This window comes from Mixophyes fleayi, chromosome 10 (genome assembly GCF_038048845.1).
Source record: "Mixophyes fleayi isolate aMixFle1 chromosome 10, aMixFle1.hap1, whole genome shotgun sequence".
NCBI lineage: Eukaryota > Metazoa > Chordata > Amphibia > Anura > Limnodynastidae > Mixophyes > Mixophyes fleayi.
This window is the reverse complement of record NC_134411.1, coordinates 90,699,122-90,721,511: the sequence shown is the minus strand read 5'-3', so window position 1 is coordinate 90,721,511 and position 22,390 is coordinate 90,699,122. Positions and strand designations below refer to the sequence as shown.

General features: G+C 45.1%; 1 protein-coding gene across 3 annotated transcripts in view; it reads right to left on the bottom strand.

The window, feature by feature from the left end:
- ZFHX3 (zinc finger homeobox 3) overlaps window positions 1–22,390 on the bottom strand; it is a 381,355-nt gene that overhangs the window by 4,033 nt on the left and 354,932 nt on the right. For all 3 annotated transcript variants that reach the window (XM_075189119.1, XM_075189120.1, XM_075189118.1), the window contains 6 exons: window positions 17,949–18,183; window positions 9,683–9,787; window positions 9,382–9,506; window positions 9,066–9,266; window positions 6,161–6,266; window positions 553–5,997 (listed from right to left, as the gene is read on the bottom strand). In XM_075189119.1, coding sequence (XP_075045220.1) covers window positions 553–5,997; window positions 6,161–6,266; window positions 9,066–9,266; window positions 9,382–9,506; window positions 9,683–9,787; window positions 17,949–18,183 — 6,217 coding nt within the window. The remainder of the gene's footprint in view (window positions 1–552; window positions 5,998–6,160; window positions 6,267–9,065; window positions 9,267–9,381; window positions 9,507–9,682; window positions 9,788–17,948; window positions 18,184–22,390) is intronic.

The following is a 22,390-nucleotide window of genomic DNA, read 5'->3' as shown; positions in this document are numbered from 1 at the left end:
TATGCAATGCTTTATAGTTTGATATTTTTGTTCTATATCATATCTCCTTTGTACACTAAGCTTTGTTGGTGGTTGTAGCCGTTTGTGATGGAAGCAGAGAAGATTTAAAATGCCATCTCTTAAAAGAAGCTGAATGTATTGACAAATCTTAAACAACGGTTGTGGATTTTATTTTTTAGTTCTATGCCAAAATAGAATTCTAGTACTTTGTGCGTACAAGTCATTCTATACAGAGAACCTCAATTTTCCAGAAATTTGCATTCACTAACATCTTCGTCTACTCAGCACAGTATAAATTTAAAGTACCACCACTCCGTATTGCAAACCAATAATTGTAGAACACCATATCTCACAGGCATGGGTATAAAATTTTATCCACAAACACAAACCATTATTTATAGATCAGTTATGTTCAGTGTAATGTCAAAATGCAAATGTAAAAAAAAAAATCCATGAAATGGAAGAATTTAAAAATAGATTTGGCTCAGATAGGTCACTATTATCCTAATATCAGAAAATTTTCACTAATTGGCGTTTTCAACTTGTGCTCACCTGTGTTACTGGGAGTGAATCCAGGTAGAGATGGGCTACTGAGACCGGGCAAGAGTACCGGAGAGATACCTTGGAGAGCTGGGTAGGGTGCTGGAAGATTGAGTGCTTGTAAGGGAGGGTTATCAAACACACCCTGTTGTTGTGGAGTCAAACCCAGAACCTCATTGGCCTTTTTGATTCGGTCAATCTCTTGTTGGGCCATTAGCTGACGAACAGTGGCTGGATCAAAGTACTCTTTCTCCTTGTCCAACTGGCTTCCAATAGCATCCTTAACTTTGGAGATGTGCTGCAGGGAGAAGATATGATCCCGCACAGACAGGCGTGCGCTATATTTGATGCCACACAAAGTGCACTCTGTTCTGGGTCCCTCATAGTTTGTTTGGTTTATTCCGAAGTGCTTGGCCATGCTTAGTTTGGACTTCTTGTCCTTTGCCCGGGCATTCTGAAACCAGACCTGGACAACTCTCTTTGGCAGTCCGATATCATTGCCCAGGACTTCACACTCCAGCATGGTCGGAGTTCTATAATCATTAAAACAGGATTTGAGAACTTTCAGTTGAAGGTTTGACATTTGCGTTCGAAACCGCTTTTGACCGGGTCGGTCTCCACTGTCACCCGACCTGCCCGCCGAGCCACTTGCACCTGGGCTAGGAGAGCAAGGGTCAGCAAGACTGGAAGTTTCGCTGTAATCAACAATGCCTTCATTCTCGTACTCTTTGCTATAAAAACTCTGGGCAGGGCTGACCAATCCAGAAGACATTTGGTCCTCATACTCCGACATTGCCATCACAGCAGACTTTGGCATGCCTTCACTGGTTACAGATGTAGATTTGGTTTCAGCTATGATACCCGTTGTACTGTCGTTGTCAGCATTTCCTTCATCTCCTGTTGTGGTGTCAGTTATAGCTGTATTCACTGAGGAGCAGTCATCATTATCCAACTTAGCCTGATCAAAGCTCAAATTGACTGATGACATAGAAGGGCTTTCAAAGTCTTCTATTCCTTCAACTTTAATAGATGATGGACTGAGCAGCGTACGAGGAGAGAGATCCATGCATTTGCTCACCGGGGAAAGGGAAATACATTGTCCATCACTGCTACTATGTGGCAAGTTATGAAAGGCAGGGCTGTCAAAAAAATCTCCTTTCAATTGGATCCCTCCGTCACAGTCAACAAGCATTGCCGATAAACTCATATTATAGCCAGCTCTTTTCGCTTCATGCCAGTGACGGGATCGTATGTGAGCTTCCAGTGCAGTTTTCGCCTTAAATAGAGCTCTGCAAAACGGGCAACGTCTGTGAGCTTGTGCTGGACCAACTGCTCTAAACTGCCCCTTTCTTTCCCGTGCCCGTGTGTTTTGAAACCACACCTGAACCACTCTCTTCTTCAATCCTACCTCATGGGCAATATGATCAAGCATTTTGCGTGTTGGGTTAGAATCTAGGAGGTATTTCTGGTACAAAACCTCCAATTGCTCTGGTGTAATTGTGGTTCTTAACCGCTTGTCCCTATGAGGCTCGTCCCCACCCGTCCCGCTATCATTCTCCCCCGGACTCGCATTAGCCTTTTCTTCTAGCTTCCTTTTTAGGGTATTCATTGTGGAAGATGGTGTAGAAGGGGAAGTAGCTGAGCCAGTTGGCATCTGAGAGAGTCCCCCAGAAAGAAGTTGGCTTGCTAGAAGTGGATTACTGGGGTCAAAAAGCATGAAGGACATGTCCATTGGTCTATCTAAAAACTGAGGATGGATAAACTGATTTTGAGCACTAAGAAAGTGGAGTTGTTGATGCTCTTGCCAATGTTCGAATGAGGGGAAAGCCAATTTGCACTGATCACATTGATAAGGAATTAACTGAGGAGCCAAGTTGGCCAACTGCTGTGGAGTTGACGAGTGAAGAGGCTTCATAGAATGATGCGGAATCTGGGCTGCATTGGGACTTGACTGAGTCATGGAACAGTGGGAGGGTTGTGACTGTGTGGATGGAGACGAATGAGGTGGAAGCTTTTGTGGTGTCGCACTGCTTTTTTGTTCCGATGGGTCCTGCTGTGGAGGCTGTGACTGTGAGGTCTGAGGCTGCTGCGGCTCTTGCTTTGGCTGCGGTTCTTGCGTTTGGTTTTGCTGTGTCCTTGGAAATTCAAAATGCTTTGGTTTATCGTCATTGGTAGCCTCCGATTTTGAACTATACATTGCAGATTCTTCCATGTCTAGCACATGTTGAGTTAAAAGGTTGCAGGCCGTGTTTGTAGAAGTTGAGGCTGCAGTGCTAAATGATTGAAAGGGCATAGGGGTGCTGCACGATGAGCTTGAAGGAGTCAGTAAATCAGTGGCATCCATGGAGTCTTCATTTTGGCTGTATTCGTGTATATCTTCATCCTCATCTTTGTAGCAAAGCTTTTTCTGATGCTTAATAAGGTCAAAGATCCGCTGAAAGACCAAGTTACACTTTTTGCACTGGTAGTTTAAGTTGCTCGTACGAATATACCGGTCATTAGTCAGTTCACGTCGCTCACATTCCTTGCCATCCCCTTGATTCTCATAGTTCTTTCGTGCTTTCTGTCGAGCATTCTGGAACCAGACCACAATGACCCGTGTAGGAAGGTTGAGTAGGCTTGAAAGCTGTTCAAATTCATCATCCTTTGGATAAGCATTGGCATCAAAAAAGTCTTGAAGGACACGAAGCTGGTAGTCTGTAAAGCGCGTTCTGGAAGACCTCTTACTTCCCCAGTATTCATGCTTTTGTGGCTCTGGCGATGGAGGTCTGGAATCCATCTTCAATTCTTCCAAAATAGTAATGGGAGGGTTATTAAAATTATAAGGGGAATCTTTGTTGCGTTGGCGCTCCTTAAAGAGGGTGTTTCTAAACCAGTGTTTAATTACTTTTTGGGGCAAACCAGACTTATCAGCCATTTCTTTAATCTGTTCTTCACTTGGGGAATTATTAATATCAAAGTACTGCCGTAACACTCTTAGTTGGTCATCTGTGATCCTAGTTCGTGGCCTTTTGTTCTGCTGTTGTAAGAGATTGGGATTTAGTTGATGTTGATACAATTGGGCCAAGTCTGCCGAAAGTGTGTCTACTGACCCCAACTGAGGGGGAAGCTGGGCTGGCATTGATTGTAAGGGCATAGTTTGCATCATGAGGGGTGAAAAAATAGGAAGCTCCATTGGCATTGACAGTTGAGCTAATGACACAGATGTTTGTGCTGGTGAAATGCTGGGTGGGGTAAGAGGTGGGGCAGAAGTAGGAACTGTTGGGGTGACAGCTGGTTGAGGAGTTGCCGGAGGAGGTGGAGGTGGTGGCGGTGGAGGAGGAGGGGGCGGGGGTGCCTCTGGTGTTTGGGGTCTCAATGGATAAAGTTTATCATAGTGATCTCTGTATTGCTTTGCAAAGTTCTCAAGTTGCTTAAAGGGTAAATAGCGTTGATGAACATGTTCCTGGTGGCTCTTTAATATAAGGATATTCGAGAAAAGCTTTCCACATGAGCTGCATTCCAACTTCTCTAAGCAATCTGCTTGTTCACTCTTCTTTTTCTGTGCTTTATGTTTGTTTTCATTGTACTGAATGACAAGTTCAAACCCAAAATTCTCAAGTAAGGCTTTGGTGGCATTACCTCGAGCATCTGATGCAATACGAGGTGGAAGCAAGAGAATCTCGGAACAGGAACCAGACGCAAGCTCCTTCTTTTCTTTACACTTCAAAGCTTCAGATATGGGCTCATTAACTGCAGTGGTTTCGTCCGCTCTCTCAGAAAACTCTTTCTCCTTTTTTAGTTCCTTGAAACTTTCTTTTACAGGTTTGCTCTTTTGTTCTGGCAGTTGAAGAAGAGAGGCGTGCGCTTCAGACATACACATCTGGCTTTGTTGTTGTTGCTGCAGGAGATGCTGGTGGTGAGAATAAGCTTGCTGTGAAAGCTGCAGAGGAGTCTTCATGTCTTCCAACAAACTGGAGCTACTTCCCGTCAAGGTCAGCGTGCTGCTAGTCATGGGCAAACTGACTTCCGGGTTGAACTGGAAATCTGCACTAGGGATGTAAAAGGGAAACAGCAGATGTTGCTGTTGTTGAAGTTGAAGTAATGTCTCTGTGGTCATAGGAAAATGGGGTAGAAGAGTGGGGTTTAACAACTGAGATTGCAGGATGGCAGCTTGCTGCTGGAGCTCTTGCTGGAAATGAGCTTGTACCTGTGCCTGGGCTTGGGCCAATGATTGGGCTTGCTGCTGTTGTTGGTGCTGCTGCTGCTGCTGACGCGAAGCTATCATGTCTGCCAGTTTCTTACGATTGACTTCTTTATGCTCAGGAGGGCAAGGACCACCAGCAGTAAGTTGGTTGCTTGCACCAGTGCTGACTACCTGTTCAATGGCTGCTTGGCTCATGAAACTGGAGCTGACTGCCGGCGTCGTTGTGGTTGTACAGCTTGAAATTGTGGAGACGTTGCTACTGACAGGGTTTGATGTAGTTGTAAAGGTTGCAGAGGCTGCAGATGCACAAGTACTGTTGGCACTTACTCCGCTGCTACTACCACTTGCCGCTTCGAGTTTTGCTGCCCGGGCCTTGGTTTGGTGTAAAACGGACCTCATGTGTATTTCTAGCGTTGAGCTTTGGCTATATGCGACACTACAGGTGTTACATTTAAATGGTTTATTATCTGGGCTGCTGGTGGGCTCAGGTTGCCCCGTTGTTGACTCTTGCAAAGCTCTTTTCAGTTTGTGTAGATGAGACACAGAGTTGTAATGGACCAGCAGAATGTTTTTCTGTGTGAAGGACTCTTTGCATACTGTACACTTATAGGGCCGGGAGGGATCCAAGAACTTCTCCATCGTAAAATTTGGGCCCTTACGGAAAGGAAGAGCTCTCTTAGGTTCTGAACCAGAGTCCTCTTGCACAGACCCCGAGTCACTTCCCGTCGGACTCTGCTTATCCTCTAGGTCACTCTCGTCCTCCTTTTCCTCATCTACCAGCATGCTTTGGTCATCGGTCATGGAAGAATCTCCCACATTTGTAATGTCTCCGTTTACTAGGAGCCCGCTGTACAGCTGCTGGATGTCTGCCTCGCTCAGCTCCAAGTGGCTCGTCTCCAGATGTTTCTTCAGAGCTTGGAATGTGCGGAAGCTCCTCTGACAGAGACAGCACATGGTGGCGGCCCGGATCACGTGATACTGCGAATGCAGCTGAAGTTTCTCAATGGTTTTGAAAGCCAAGCTGCACTGGTTGCAGCGATACTTGTAAACGTGGCGGTCGGAGACTGGCAGCTGAGGGCGCTTGTTGTGAATCTCGTTGAAATGCGTCTGCAGCGCTGCGGAGGTTTTGAACACTTGGTTACATCCTTTCTTCCAACACAAGAATCCAGAATCTTCTCTGGCGGAATTATTGTCACTAGGTGCTCTCTGTTCCATGCTCAGTTCTGTACCCTCTGGAGTAACTCCACTTTTGGACACAGCTTCAGCAGGTTCTATAAAGAAGAAAAAATAAATAAATAATAAAATGCAATTCAATATAATCATATAGACAACTTCTTGATTTATCTGCCCACTCCCCCTTCTGCGTTCCCTTCTCTATAGGTTTTTGGTAGATGTGAAAAGCTTTTTTGGTCCTACAAGTCGATGGGCTCCTACCTGAAAGCTTCTCTGTAGCTTCAGAAGCCGCTGCAGTTTTCTCTTGCTCTGGTGAACTGACCGGAAGGAACATACTAGTTGGCATGATGATCTCTGGAGAAGTTACCTAAAGACAAGAAACAAGATTTTAAAGCCGTGTCCCATCCACCGTCCTCACAAAGTGACTGAGTGTCCGCAGCTGCTCAACAATCCCCCTCATTACATCGGAGGTGGCCGGTCGTAATTATCAGTACACACTAAAAGAATAATCTTCTAATTAATATTTTTTTCCCCCCTTTCTACAGAAACCAGACTTTGATCACAAAGAGTGTTTTGTCACAGGCTGTGGGGGCAGCCAATTACAGAGAAGGGCTGGGAGCCCCCCCCCCCTTTCCTCCTTAATCTACCAAACACATATTAACACCCCTAATTAATTCAGACGGCTAAAGAGGGACGAGCGTGCCATGTTCCTGAGTGAAAGGAGCAGTCTGTTAGTGTTTCCTTAAAGAGAAACAAGAAAGAACAAAAATGTGTATGTGTGGGGAAGGGGGGGGGGTATATTGTGGAAACAGAGATTTAGATGGATTTACTTCTGCCAAGGGATGGGCAGGTAAAACTAGAAAAAAACAAAAAAAAACAAAAAAAAAAACCAAAACAATACAAACAGCAACAAAATAAAAAAAAAACACAAAAAAGTAGTTATAAAGAAATGGATAGACAAGAACCAAAAACAAGACTGACAACTACTCAGAAACATGTTCAAATGAGGAGATAGAATGGATAACAGAAATATATTGTTAAACATGTCTTGTTTGTCAGTATTCGACTGACAATTTCCCACTTCTGCAACGGAAGAGTTTAGAACAGTAAAAATTCTAATTAGACTTATTCCACCCCTATCCTTATTTGTACAACCAAATGTACACACAGGATTAGAGAGATTAAGTTACGTGCCGGAAGCAGAGTAGGTTTCGTGTAGAAATTAACTTGTGAAGTGCAACTATTACTTTAATTAATATTACATATACGGTGTTAACTTATGTTTTATGCAATAACACAATCAAACAAAAGCCTTCTTGTCTGATCTTCTACGCGAGGACGTTTCAGGAAGAGGCACGCAGGATCACAAGCATGGATGCACTCTCATTTGAAGGCAAGGGGAGGAATACGTGTTCGCTAAATCCCCACACCCAGCGAGAGCAAAGCTGTATTGCAGAGACTCAGAGAATTCCAGCTCCACAAGACAGCTCTATAATTGTTTTCATACACTTTAATTAGAAAACCTCGCCTGGCCTTGAATAATAAGAGAAAGACTTCTGTACTTGAAAGGTTGAAGTCAATCAAGTGTGAATGACGGCAGACGAGGAGGTGAGCGGGAGACGTTGTCTGCTCTCCACTTTAATCATCTTTCCTGATTGGAATCATGGCAGGTGTAGAGAGGTCTAATGTGTCTGCTACCTTTTCTGTGCCTCATCTCTGAAAATGCCTCCCGCATCAAATATCAAGTGTGACATGACGCAATCCGCAAACAACGCGCCCAACATTCCGTCGACGGCTGCACGACTCAAATCTTAGCTTAGCGCCGTGCGGCCAGGACGAGCACCGGGCACTGCACACACCTGTAATGGAGCTCATCAGTGCCTGCGCTCCCCAACACTCTAAATCGCACAGCGGCCAGCGTAAACAAATCGCACTTGTCCTGCACATCGCACAGCACGGGTCCTGCAATACACAGCTGCTTAGCCAGATATGTAAATGGCATCATTAAGGAGTACACGGCGCTGCTTCTGTGCCCACTGATCTCTGACTCGCGGGTCAGCAATGCACCGTGTCAGCTGGCTCTAAACCGGCTGCCCATCACAGGCAGGATAATTACATGCTAATTGTGTGAGGGAGCCCAGCTGACAAGACATGGCCAAATTTTCAGAGGCTGTTTACACCATGCTGGCGTCTGAGAGGTGAAAGCCGGACTAGCAGGCCTGCCCTGTAACCCCGCCATCACTTTATGAATATTGCAATGAAAAAAAGAGAGGGGGGGGGGGGGGGCGCAGAGCGAGGAGGAGATGTGGAGAAAAGCGTCTGACAGCGAGAGGAGAGCTAAGGACACAGACAAAGAGAGAGGAAAGAGGTCAGGGAGGGGGGTGAGCCCCTCTGACTGTCAGCAAGGTCCAACATGCAAATCCCACATGTAGACAGCCTGCATATTTCCATTACAAAGAGCGCAAAAGGTTGGAGAGAAAAACTCGTTAGCAAGGGGAGGATATTAAGGTCACTTTGCATTTACACCATCTAATTGGCAAACATGAGCCGAGCGGCTCCCACTTAAGGTCCTGAGCAACTGTGTGCAGGAGACAAACGACAGAGGGGAAGGGGGGGGAAGAGAGGCCGAGGGACCTATAAGACACAGGACGCTGTTAAATGAAGAGTGCAGGGTGAACCGGCAGGGTGATGCGGTTGGCGGAGACGTCGGCTGCGTTTGACGACATACTGGGTTGTAGAAAGCACGAGGACATGGTCAGTGAAGGGAGGTGACCACAAGTCTCCGAGAGGACGGAGTGCACGTAGAGAGTAATGCAGGATGTGGAGCAGAATCAAAGCCCCGGTTGCCGTGGTAACAGACGTGACACAGGGCAGGTTGTAGAGAGCTGTCTGAGTTATTATTAGGGACATTACATGAATGCCAGCAACACATGCGCACAGCGGTGCCGTGGCCGGCTACAGTGTCTCGGGACGGACTCTCCTTCACATCCTGAGTTTTTACTCTCTCGCTAATTTAACGTTCCTTTAAAACGTGGCACAGTAAAACAAAGCCTATTTATGTGGCATAAACGGCAAACCCTCCATGTACACATCTACGACATATTAAGGAAACGATCTCACGGCTTCTAACGTTTTAAAGCCGACGGGAACGGGATGAATCACTTACCGTGACAATTAGTTTTTCCACACAGTCGGGGGCCACGCTGTGTAAATGGGTGAGGTGGAGCTGGAGGTGGATCTTGTTGTTCAACATATCCTGGCAAAGCGGACAACGCAGCATCGGCTGCACAGAGTGTTGGGTCATGGCGTGGGCCCGCAGCCGGTTGACATCCGCGTTGCTGTACTTGCAGTACGGACACTGGTAGAGCTGAAAAGAGCACACGGTTAGTACCGGAGGAGAAACCTGAAAGATAGATGGTAGCAGAGAAAGAACGAGATACGACAGTGCTCCAGTAACAAGGAACTAGAAGAGTGACCTCTACCTGCTCATTCTTCTTCTCATCCGCGGATTTTGGTCGCTTGGCCAAGGGAGGCTCAGTGGTGGAGGCTGATGAAAGCTTAGAGTGCGCAGAGTCTGCAGGATCCTTCTCAGGGGGGGCGGGAGGTGCTGAGACAAAAATACAAATGTAATAAGCGTTTTGGAGCCTGGACACAAGAACGTTTCTAAGTATTTGCTTTCCTTAAGAAAGGAACATCTAATACAAATTTGTATAAAGGGTCTTATACATGACCAACAGGAGGCTGAATATCACCCACAGACTGACTAGATACATGGTACTATACCTGTGCTCTTGTTGGATTCTGTTGTCCCCTCAGGCTCCTGCTCTTTTGGGACTTCCTCCGGGTCAACGGTATCGTAAGGTCCGTCAGTATCCTCGATCGGATCATCTGTAAAGCAACAAAATACTGGTTGAAGGAAGAGTGTCTTAATGTATGCTCACACTGTACACACCAACCACTGCCTCAATATTTAATATACAGCGTAAACCCGATAACACAGTGTACTTTTTTTGTCTACTCAATCTGGAAAACAATTCATAGTAGGTAGAGTCCAGAAAGGTACTAGATTCATTTCCGAAGCATAAAAAAGGCATAATGGACAGTAATGTTTCTTTTCATAGCCTTTGTAGCAGCAGGGCCACAAATGAACAGAGAAGTGGTTTCTCTATTGTGCTGTGATTGCTCATCCGCTCGTCTGGTCTCTCTCGCTGCAGTTCCACACACAGCCTACAGGTGTCATCCTTAGCATAGGGAGGTACAGAACGAGAACAGAGAGCGAAAAGCCAAGAAACCAGAGACATGGGAGAGACTAAATGACTTCCTAGGTCATAATGTCTGATGTGGAGGAAACTCAAGTCTTCATCTTGCTGCAAAATGCATTTAAGGACAGTGCCAACAGGGGCTCCAAACACTTATTTCAGGGAATGAATTCTCCCATTGCAAAGTGGGCGAGAGACACAAAAACAATTAAACATGAAAGAAGATAAAAAAAAACAAAAAAACCACACAATTGATCTGTTACGCCCTTAACCACCTGTCCCTGGTAGGTGAATTGGTATCTGTTAAACATGTTGCACTGTCGTTGGGGGGGGGGATACAAATGTGTGGACAGATTTGGGAGGGAGCCTGTTGTAGCTCAACTCTAAATTGCAGCGTAAAAAATAAAGCTGTCCAGTATTTGTGCTCTACATGCAAAAGAAGCTAGTATTTTGCTTGCAAAGCAAATAAAATAAAAATACATTTAAAAAAAATAAATAAAAAAAAATGCATGTACACCCCTTACTTTGCAGCAACATGGTTTGTCCAAATTTGCTACTATTTTTTTTGTGCTGTGCTCCTACCTATTGAGGCCCTGTAGGTGTGTTAGAAGAGTACACATGTCCTTTATTAGCACGGAGGCTGTGCAGATGTACAAGGACGTGGATAGAACAATGTGGGATGAATATACATAATAAATGGAATATACGGTATATCTGCTTAGCAGAGTCCCAGGCTGCAAGGCCTGATGTTTGCATATCTAGACCTCTCTATTCATTCCTGAGCACGCAGGTTTGTGCATGTTGTCTATAGACCCTGCGTATAACAGGGCTCACCGTAGGCAGAGGCCACATTTTACGTGGCTTCTCCGAGCAGAGCGTGAATCCATTATGTCCCGTCATGGCGAGAAATCATCTCTCACTTCCTCAAAATACACCCGTGTTCATATCACCATGAGAAATGTAAATTCAATAGGGCTGGGACAATGGGAGACGCACACTGGCCCCTCCTACGGGAGGGGGGGAGAGGACAGACCCACCCGACACCACTACAAACCATCCCCGTAATAACACGGGGACAAAATCCATATATGTATGCCAGCATGTGTTAATACGAGCTTTAAAAATAGATGGAACAAAAGCTGCAGTCACACCAAGGTAAAGCTCGCTCACATAGCGATCAGAGCCTGTGCAAACAAACACACAGTTTCACTTTTAAACGGATGACGCAGCGACACCCAAAGAGTCGCCTCTCCCAGAACGTGTCCCGTGTTTGCAAATTAAAAGGGCGCAGGTAACTTGAGACCTATTACACCACAGGCCTTACCGATTCACATAAAAATTATATTGAAAAGTGGTTGGTATTATTTCTAATCACAAACATTCACCATTATATTAACACAATTATATCTTGGGCTAACCGGTCAATTCTAAACACAACGTGTCGCCGGAACAGTCCGCGGAGACATATGGAGGCGATGTTCAGGCTCAAATTTTCTGCTCATTTTTCCTCGCGCCCCATAGAAAAATTTGCGGATATTCCTACCGTAATAGGCGGCAACGTGCGCAGCTGGAGACTGAGGCGACGTACAGCGGCACCTCGCACGGAACGGAACCTGCCCCAGATGGTCTTAACGGATGGCTAAAATACTGCTGAAGAGATGTAGGATAAACACGAGGGTTCCAAGAGAGTGGCATGCTGGGAGATATAGTTCTATAACAGCTGGAGGGGCCACAGGTGAATCATGTGCGGACTAGATAAACCAGGTAAGTGTTTTTATTCAGACAGGTCATATGCAGAACAGACAACCTAGGACCATCTAACAAAACTGCACCACTAAAAAAAAGTCCAGTTTTAATTTATAGGTGTTTACAAAGAGACACGGTTCCATTTCACACCGAAATCACCACCAGGTATAGGTAAACTGACGCAAAATGACATTTCCCAAAACGCACAGGAGGCAAGTCCACAACTGGATGGTGTAACTTCCTTGTTTGGAACAGACGGATTATTGAGAACCTACGTAACGGACTGTGCTCGTTCTAACCAATGAATTTGCAGGGAACCAGCTACAACATCGCCAAAAAGCAGAATCCTGTGTTTTTATCCGCATCTCCAGTTCATCTTTTAAACAACTCAAAAAGGAAAAACAACCACCGAGATTAAGGATGGGGTAAATCTATATTTTAGATTTTGGCAGAAAAACAAACAAAAAAATAAATAAAATAAAAATAGCTTTAAGCTGAATTCAACGACTGATTTGCATATTTATAGCTGTTACAATGTAACACTCTGATCAGTAACTCGCACTTCTAGACGGAACACTGAGGGTTACTTCCCGGATTCGGGGCCTAATGTAGCAACGGTAAATGATGAAAGCAGCAATGTAAACAGACAACTTCCTAGAGATGCTCTGTGTTCCCTCGCTGTCCTACAAGCCATAGCACAGAGAATCCTGGATCCTCTCTCATACCCACACGAACCAGCCTGGAAGATGTCTCGCTTCCTTGAGCCGTCTCGGGCCCTCGATCAATCTGCCACACATATGGTGCGTTCAGTTCTGTGTATAATCAATATGCAAAATGCCTCCTGCATTGATCCTGTATTAATTTTCAATTAGGGAACTCACAAGGGGTCTGACCGGGTCAATAAGGGAAGCAGTAGACAAGTTGAGAAGTAGCAGATTCCTAGGGACTTTGCTCAGACCTCACTGAATACCTCCAGCCTCACCACAAATCCCTGTCCTGGGCCTCTATACACTCTTACTACTTAAGAGCTTACGTTAAACTCTCTCTGTCATCTTTTTACAACTCCCATCTTCAGGCAGCGGCTCCTCGCACCTCCCTCTGATTGACAGAACACAACACCACATCCAATCACGGCTACATGTAAACAACCGCGACACCAGAGTTCACACCACGTTCTAAAAGAGGCTCTGCAGACAGGAATCAGGCTGTGCTAGAGAATGGGAGGATTAAATCGTCCACAAGTCACATGGCAGTACCTGTACACCGATCATCATCATTTATTTATATAGCGCCACTGATTCCGCAGCGCTGTACAGAGAACTCATTCACACCAGTCCCTGCCCCATTGGGGCTTACAGTCTAAATTCCCTAACACACACACACACACACACACAGACTAAGGGCAATTTGATAGCAGCCAATTCACCTACCAGTATGTTTTTGGAGTGTGGGAGGAAACCAGAGCACCCGGAGAAAACCCACGCAAACACGAGGAGAACATACAAACTCCACACAGATAAGGCCATGGTCGGGAATTGAACTCTTGACCCCAGTGCTGTGAGGCAGAAGTGCTAACCACTGAGCCACCGTGCTGCCCGCATACCTCTTAATGTAAACAGCCCAGGAGGTCTGTCTGGCCTTTCCTGGCTAGCCCAATGAATGACACCCCAATACACGGCACTATCTAGACAAGGTCAGTCTGAGCCTCGTATAACATTCAATTCTCAGTGAACGGGATGCTACTCCTTTTCGAGACCCTGCAAAATTGACCCCTTTCAAAGTCACATCGTCCTTGGTTTATTTCCACTGCTGCCACCTCCGTTGCTCATCTGTACGCTAAGTGCAGGCACCAGCTCATGATACACTAAGCCTAATTGGTCACTGGATAACGGTAATTAGTGCTCTGCTCATTAATAAGTAAAATCTTTATTGGATCCATTGATCAGTGGACTTGTTAGTCATTCTCCTAACCAATGGCAGGCGTAACGAGCTGGCTTATTGGCATAGCAATTAATTAAATCAATTTCTAACCAACAGCTGCCACTTGTTCCAGGCTTGTTAGGAGACTGTGACACGGCAAACATCAGCTCTGAGAGACCAGCAGAACTCCCAGAATGCTCTCTGCTCCAACTATACGACTGTGCTGTGCCCAACAGAGGCCTGTGCCAAGGAGTTATAAAACATTAACGGCAATATATTTCAGTCCGGTTGATGTCCTGTCAGGGAATATCGCTTTATATGCCGACATTACGCTAGCTAATATATTAGGGGACTGCAGGGAAAGAATATGGATAGTCAGTCAACACGGGTTTGTTGTTTGGCCAACGAATAGGGAATGGTTAGGAATATCGATGCCAATCCGAGAGGCAGTATCACCAAATTACCCGCATCATTGGCAAAAATAAATAAATAACCAGACACAAATTACAGTAAAGAAAATAAATACGCAAATTAAACATTATTAAAAAGTCATCTGCTCCATCTATCACGTCTATTTATTTTCGTGGAACGCAAGAATTGAAAAAAGGAAGCCCTTGAAACAGGGCAGTAATTACAGTTTCTTTTTCTCTAACTTCTAGCTGCAGATCAATGGTACATTTTAAGATGCATTGATTTACAATTAGCATGGCTTCCCCACTTAAGGCTTTAGGAGAAAATTCACTTTTCTGTTCCATACGGCGTGATCCGGTAAATGTAGCACAGGATCTTAAGAGCGACGGTCACTGAAGCCCTCACCCTAAGCCCTCGTGATTGGTTCCTGATAATTAGCGGCACGAATAAAACGTTCACTGGTAAACAGACGCAAAATTGGTTTCAATCCATTGAGAGGTCACAGAGAGTGACGGGGAGGGAAGATTGTGACAAATCAAAGAGGGGAGATGCAGGTAGCTTTAAAAACAAACAAACCATGCTGTGAATTGGAGGACATTAGACACTTATTTAGGGCAGTAGTTACTAGTCAACCCACTGCGATTTTGACACCAAGTGGAAATCTGTAACCAAAACACTGTTTTCCAGGAAAAATAGTACGGTTATGCAGAATTAAAGTAAAACCACACCTGTTATGAATAGGACACATTTTCACTTCTAAAACAAAAAGTTATACCTCAGCGTGACATCAGTTTCCAGTGAACTATCCTTTCACTATTATTAGCTGCACCCCTACTAATAATGGTTCAGTCCACAAAATGGCCGCTTCCACTGTTTAGTCTTTAAAGAACAATTTTTAACAAAAGTATGACATAAATATATCTCCGTTCACAGTAAAGTGGGCTTTAAAAACAGGTAGCAGACTAAAAGCGCACAATCCAAAACTAAAAACAGACACTCAAACCATAGATTGGTTGAAAACCGCATAAATGTAACAGAACAGAGACAAAACAAAAAGAAAATAATCCTGTTGGTATATTAATAACGGCGTGCACACGTCCTTCAAACAAAAGGATGAGGTGAAAATTCCAAGCGAGTGAATGCACTTTGCTCGGTTTTATAGAAGCAAATGGATTTGGTGCTTTTTATACATTAATCAATCAATATTACTGGCCGTACATGAGCGGCACAGCCAAGATAGGAGTGACCTCCCAGGCAGACAGGACACTTTAATGCTTAGAAGACAGCTCAGAGCTTTGCAACTTTGCGAATATGTTTGTGCCTGATTAGCCCTGGAAAGCAGCGGCTGTGAGCAATGCACTAAATATGACAAGGTTAGTCGTTTTCAATTTGCGCAGGGAGACGAAATGAGTGACTGGGGGGGGTGGGGGAGAGAACGTGTGGGGGGAGGAAGGAGGGTGGATGAACTGTCCCACTTGTACATGAACATAGACTGCATTCTTCCAGACTGGAGAAGCTTGTGGTGCACAGAGACTATAATTAAAAGTGTATCAGTCGTCTACACACAGGCCAGGCAGCCATTGTTTGGGCTGAACCAAACTCAGCTTAGCGGTTCACTGTGGCATCTTTTCGGTCCTGGGTGAGGCCTGGTGCCTAGGCACAGTTTAACGCTGCGTCATGCTTTCAACCATGACCAGACATCCTCTTTCTGGCCTGCACAGGAGCAGAGAGATCCCAACTAATGTCGATCGTTAAGAGGAAATAATCCCATCAAACGCTGCTGGCTAAATAGCTTCCAGAGACGCAAATGGTTTTCTCTACACTATGCATAATCCTTGTGGTGTCCAGAGAGCTCCGTCTCTGCTCAGTTTGAAGTGAACAGCTTTGGGTACAGAGTTGCTGGATGACCTCAGGTCAATACACAGAAAACTGCTGCACAGGTATTGGTGCAAAAAAAAAAAAAAAAGGTGTTGTAACACATAGCTTTCACTTTGTAAGCTGTACTACAATAAACGTCGGCTGCAATCTGACAGGTCGCTATGGGCTACAGTACCGCTGTTCACAGCTCAATGTAGAGCGGTTTTCAGAATGATCTATTCCAATTTTGGAAGCAATTTCACAAAAAGCAACAAGCCAAAGTTCAGCAGCAGCAACGCAGCTCCCCCTCTCTCCCCCCACACACTACTCCAAGCACAAACTCGTCCCTAAATAAAAAAAAGACAGAGACACCTGACTAAAGGGGCAACATTTACTCTGCCAGCCAGTCTTTCTGCCCTCTCTAACCTTGCCATAATACCTCTCATAAACAGCCGGGGGCAGATTACACAGAAGAATTATTCAGCAAACTCTTTAATAAAAAGAAAAATGAGCAGCATGTAGAGATTCATATCCTTTTCCAAATCGCTGGGCTCGGAGAGCAGGAGAGAGCAAACCAGAAACAGGCCACATGGCATTGCTGAAATTCCAAGGCCCTCTTCCCTCCTGTCTGCATCTTACCGCCTGGAAACATGAACGCCGGACGCTCCTGGTAGTGGGGAGATTAATAGAGTGCCAGCCAGACAAACAAAGAACAATCATTTCGAGGGCTGTGTAATCCTCGCAGTAACCTGCCCGGCATCACAGGAGAGGCCCCGAGTCCATACTGTGCTCCCCTGGACACTTCAGGCGGTCACAGAACCACAGCGCAGTGCTAATTAAACATATACGATTAGGTCACAGACATAAAACGCAGTCCAAGAGGAGGTCTAGGTTATTACACCAGAAAGGGCTATTGGTTTAGGTGTGAAAGCAGCACCCTGCAAGGGAAAAGCATGTATCTGTATTCTCTGGTTACAATAGAGAACATATTGAGTGTGAAGGAGCTGTATGAACACATGACTGACATGAGATGCTTTACACAGGGGCCCAGAAAGAGAGGGGGGATAGCCCGAATGACGGGGTTAATGAGATACAGACTCTCTGCTTGCATACACACACAAAGCACCAGTCCCATGAAGCCTGGACAGGAGATGGAGGGGGGGGGGGGGGGAGGGGAGGAGCCCAGGCACTGGGAGACAAACTGGTGGAATCAGAAACTGACAGTAACACTCACCCTCTTCCTGTCCAAACAAAAGCTCCCTTCAAGGAGCAGGCTTTGTGCTGAGTATCCCTCCTAGACCCCCACCCTCTCCAGCCCCACACACTCTCATCAGAGACCTGTAACAATGCGGGCAATGTGCAAGGGGAGAGATGCCAAGGACTCGGCACAGATTAGCAGAATCTGCTGAAACAATATGTCCACTAAGAGGATCCTGTCTCACCATAGGAATGCAAGAGGCGCAGCCAGGATCTCCGGCAAGGGGCAGAGCACCACCTCATGGAAGATGGGGGGGTGCAGGAAAGTGCCTAAAAAGTAGTTTTAAAAGTTAGAACCTGTGTGCGGTAAACAGACGTATCCTCTAGAGCAAACACCGCTGGGATTAGAGGCAGCCTCGTGGCATCCCTTGGGTGAACCGGGCCGTCTCCCGGTACTTGTGAAGCCTCATTATGGCAGCAATTAGCAGTAAGTGCCCCTGGGGGGGTTATCTGGAGGGAAATGTTTGGTTTGTGTGGTTGGAAAGTCTGCAGATACAGAAAGACAGTTGTGCTCTTTGCAGCAGGTGTGTGTAAAGGTGTTTCCCGTTGATCCCTAGTTGCTGCAATGACACAGACAGACGTTTATATAAAACACTGACCGGACTCTGCGGGAGGCGAAGATGTTCGGATGGTGAAAATTTGCCCCAAGTCTTCCTCTTCTTCCGGGAGTCCCTTCTGCAGCCGCTGGAGTTTGCGCAGGCTCTCGCTGCGCTGGTGTTTCATGGAGCGGACATGCTGGATCAGGTTGAGCTTGGCCTTGGTGGAGTAAGAGCACAGCACGCAGTGATAGTACGAGGACTCCCCGTCCACTCCACTCTCATGCTGCTGTAAGTGCTACATGGAAAGAGACAAAAGACAGGGATTAGTGCCCGCATTGTACGTACACAGTAACGCGTAATCCCCCCCAACACCCACAAAAGACTGAGTGCCACAATAATTTTGTTTTTATAACAGACCTCAATTAAGGGAACCGCTTCAGGTACTGTAGTAATGTAATTATTGGTTATTGGAACTTCTAAGAAGGAGACTTGAAAACACTGGTTTTACCAGAACGGCATCTAATTATTCACACTGCGAAGATAATTGGGCTGGATTTCACTCACCATCACCATTTATTTATATAGCGCCACTGATTCCGCAGCGCTGTACAGAGAACTCATTCACATCAGTCCCTGCCCCATTGGAGCTTACAGTCTAAATTCCCCAACACACACACAGACACAGAGAGAGAGACTAGGGTCAATTTTGATAGCTGCCAATTAACCTACCAGTATGTTTTTGGAGTGTGGGAGGAAACCCACGCAAACACAGGGAGAACATACAAACTCCACACAGATAAGGCCATGGTTCGGGTATTGAACTCATGACCCCAGTGCTGTGAGGCAGAAGTGCTAACCACTGAGCCACTGCGTGATGCTCCAGATAATGATTAATAATATTATATACTATATGTAACCAACAATACCCAGATACCATTCCCGAGACATAGATATATAGAGAAATAATTATATATATTTGTTACACAACTTTAATCCATGAAACTGGAAGCTAAAATACAGAGACACCTGTTTGATTGCTACTCTGCAGACTTCACCATCCGCCTCTAGAAGGTGTGTAAGGATGGCCGGCACCACGGAGGCGCACAAGGCTGTGAGCTCTAAATAAGCATTGTAGTCTCTGAGCTTTTAATGAAGACGCCAGAGGTGGGTGCATGGCAGTAGCAGGAGATAAGGATGTGTCAGCTGGAGCAAGTTGGGAAACTTAATTGGGCGGTGAGTTAGAGGGAACCCAACAAGCTGGTGAGACTTCGATAACGTCTAGTGAAAGGCCCATCACTTTTAGTAGCCGTTGAACCAAAAATACGTGCAAGGGAGGATATGTTCCTGCCAGATTTAACGGGAGGCGATCAGCGCATGTGTCAGCCTATTGATTGCCAGAAAGCTTGTGGGACCGTTTTTTTTCCCAACAATAGGAAACTTCTAACATCTGGCTCTTCACGCATGGAAGGCAAAATATTGATCAGGTTTAGCTGAAGCACCACTTTAAAAACAGAACAGACAGGAGAACATTCTGATGGAAAGCGGAGATACCCTGGGGAAGAGAGACAGCAATCGCACACAATTCTGTCTACACTTTCAGCACTAAACCATGAACCCAACCATCATACCAGGACTTGGAAAGACTCTTATAGTTACTAGGGAATCCAAAACAGGGGTTCCAGGATCCAACACAAGCAAAGGGAGAATTATTGGTTTTTTTCCCCCTTCCAATATATCAACCCAATAGTCACATTTATCTATTTATCTATTAAACTGTTGTTACTGTCCATTTAGAACAGAAGGCACCAAGCGGATGCTCTCCTGGTGCTGTGGAACTACAAAACCCAGCATGTCCAGCAAACTGCATCAAACCAATAATCACTTGTCTATATCGTATAGGTCCGAGCTCAGCAACCCTGCGGGTCAGACTTGTCGTTCCACAACAGCCGAGTCTCACAGGTTGCAGACCTTGGACTGGGGCTCATACACACACAGAGGTTTTATTGGGTGGTGAAAAGGGGAACCCCAAAAATAAACCAAACAAAAATCCCTTGTTAAAAGCAAATATAAAAGTATGACCTTTGCCCTCGCTGTAAACAAAAGTTACAAGTGTGTTCTCAAAGGCTCCCTGCAGCATAGTGTACGATAAACATCTATAGACCTCTATTGTACCTTACTGACCACTAAACTCTTCTGAACACTACAGGAAATAGGTGTGAAGCGTAGAAGAGAGATTTCTTCAAATAGTGTTTGCACCAGTCCATTCGCCTACATTAGATTGCGGACCAAAGTGCGTTCAATATGCTTTAAGGGCACGCATTAAGCATTTAAAATTAAACGCCAATGTGTCTATGACGCCTGTGTGTATACAAGACAAAATAGTGTAAACTAGATTCTCCAGAGAGCCCTGGACGCCAAACATTGATCACATCTATAACAACACTCGGCCATGGTGCTGTGTGTTATCCAAGGCTTGAGCAGTACGGCGGACTGTAGTTTGCCGTTAGAGGCCATGAAAACGCAAGAAGCAAAAAGTACCGAGACTGGTACAGCCATTTGTTTAGAGCTATTTGCATGCATGGAATGTTTCCAATTTTATCTGCAGAATATATATTTTAAAAAAAAAGCAACTCATCCCCCCCCCCCTCCCCAAACCTTAGAGGCCTCTTTCTCACTTCTTTCAGATCTCTACCAACTCAGGTCATAAATCACACACTCTTCAGCTGGAGAATCCATCTCTTTAATGAAAAAGTTATGTGTAAGCAGCTGTCCTCCCAGCTCTGTTCCAAATAGTCCATAAAAGTCTACGGCTGGATAGCGGTTCACCACCTGCAGACAAGACTGGAATTTCCTGGTGGACAGGGGAGGGGTCCGGCCCCTCCACATCAGTCACTCTTCTCTCAAGTGAGCGTTCCTCATAAGTTCATGTGACCCCACCCCCAAACATCACAGGAAAGACCCTGTGCAGTTATACTGCGAGGAACAACTAGGAAGACAGGTGAGAGGTCGCAGATCCTGGTGTCAAGTAGAGAAAGTTAATGTCTTTGTGGCAAAAAAAGAAAAAATATTTAACAGTGAGCTGTGCTCTGCAACCGTATTTTAGTAGCCAAACGTTTTGGCAATCTGTGGCTCTGCAGCAGTCATGGGACTACAAGTCCCAGCATAAGCCGGTGGTCTGTAAATGCTGGGAGTTGTAGTGTCCCCCGGGATGCCAGAAGCTGCCTAAGATTTGTAGTTGCACCACGTCTGTCCAGTCAGCATTTTCTTTTATACAGAGAAATGTAATGCATTTGTCAATATAGTACATGAGTGGCTCAGTGGTTAGCACTTCTGCCTCACAGCACTGGGGTCATAAATTCGATTCCCGACCGTGGCCTTATCTGTGTGGAGTTTGTATGTTCTCCCCTGTGTTTGCGTGGGTTTCCTCCGGGTTCTCCGGTTTCCGCCCACACTCCAAATACATACTGGTAGGTTAATTGGCTGCTATTAACTTGCCCTTAGTCTCTCCCGGTCTGTGTGTGTATGTTAGGGAATTTAGACTGTAAGCTCCAATGGGGCAGGGACTGATATGAGCGCGTTCATTTGGACAGTGCTGCAGAGTTAGTGGTGGTATATGAACAGCTGATGATGAGATCAAGATTAAAAAATAAATAAATAAATATATATATATATATATATATATATATATATATATATATATATATATATATATATATATATATATATATATATATATATATACACATATATATACACACATATATATACACACACATACATATATACACACACACACACACACTTTACGTTTTTCTATTAAGATTCTACAAAATATATAGACACGACTCATTCTGGTAAAACCAAAAAACACCTCGCGCAAAACTCCTCTAAATATTTGCATTAATGTGGAGCAAGATGAAGCCTCAGCCACCGATCCACAAGAACGCTGCCCCTAGTGGTGACATCGTCCTATAACGCCAAATGCTTTCTTAGCCGTACCAAGACATAACTGTACAACCTCCCGCAGATGTGAAGGGTCACTTGGTTTTTTTTCAGGAAGACTAACTTTGTAAAACACTGAACATGCTGAGTTTTTTTTAAACAAATATTTCCTCAGTGTAATGTAGCTTTAAAGGGCAGTTTCAACAGCTACTAGGCCTTTGATAAATACAGGGATCACTACGTGTTTTCATCTACCCCTACCTGCAATGCATCACTCCCCGCACAACAGAAACCACAGGCTTTGCCTCTCTATGCACTGGACGTATGGTTTGTATTTTCTCAATATCTTAAACCCAAAGCACAAGCCACATAAGGCACCCAGATGTCTAGACTCTCAAACAATGAATGATTAGCATCCTATTGCATATTTAGGGGCTTATTTCATAAAAAAAAAAAGGCAGAACTGTTATTTATTAAACTTCTGTTCATATAATCGCAATATACTTAACGCCATGTGCAAACTATAACCGAGTCATGATGTCACAATCAAAACTGGCTTT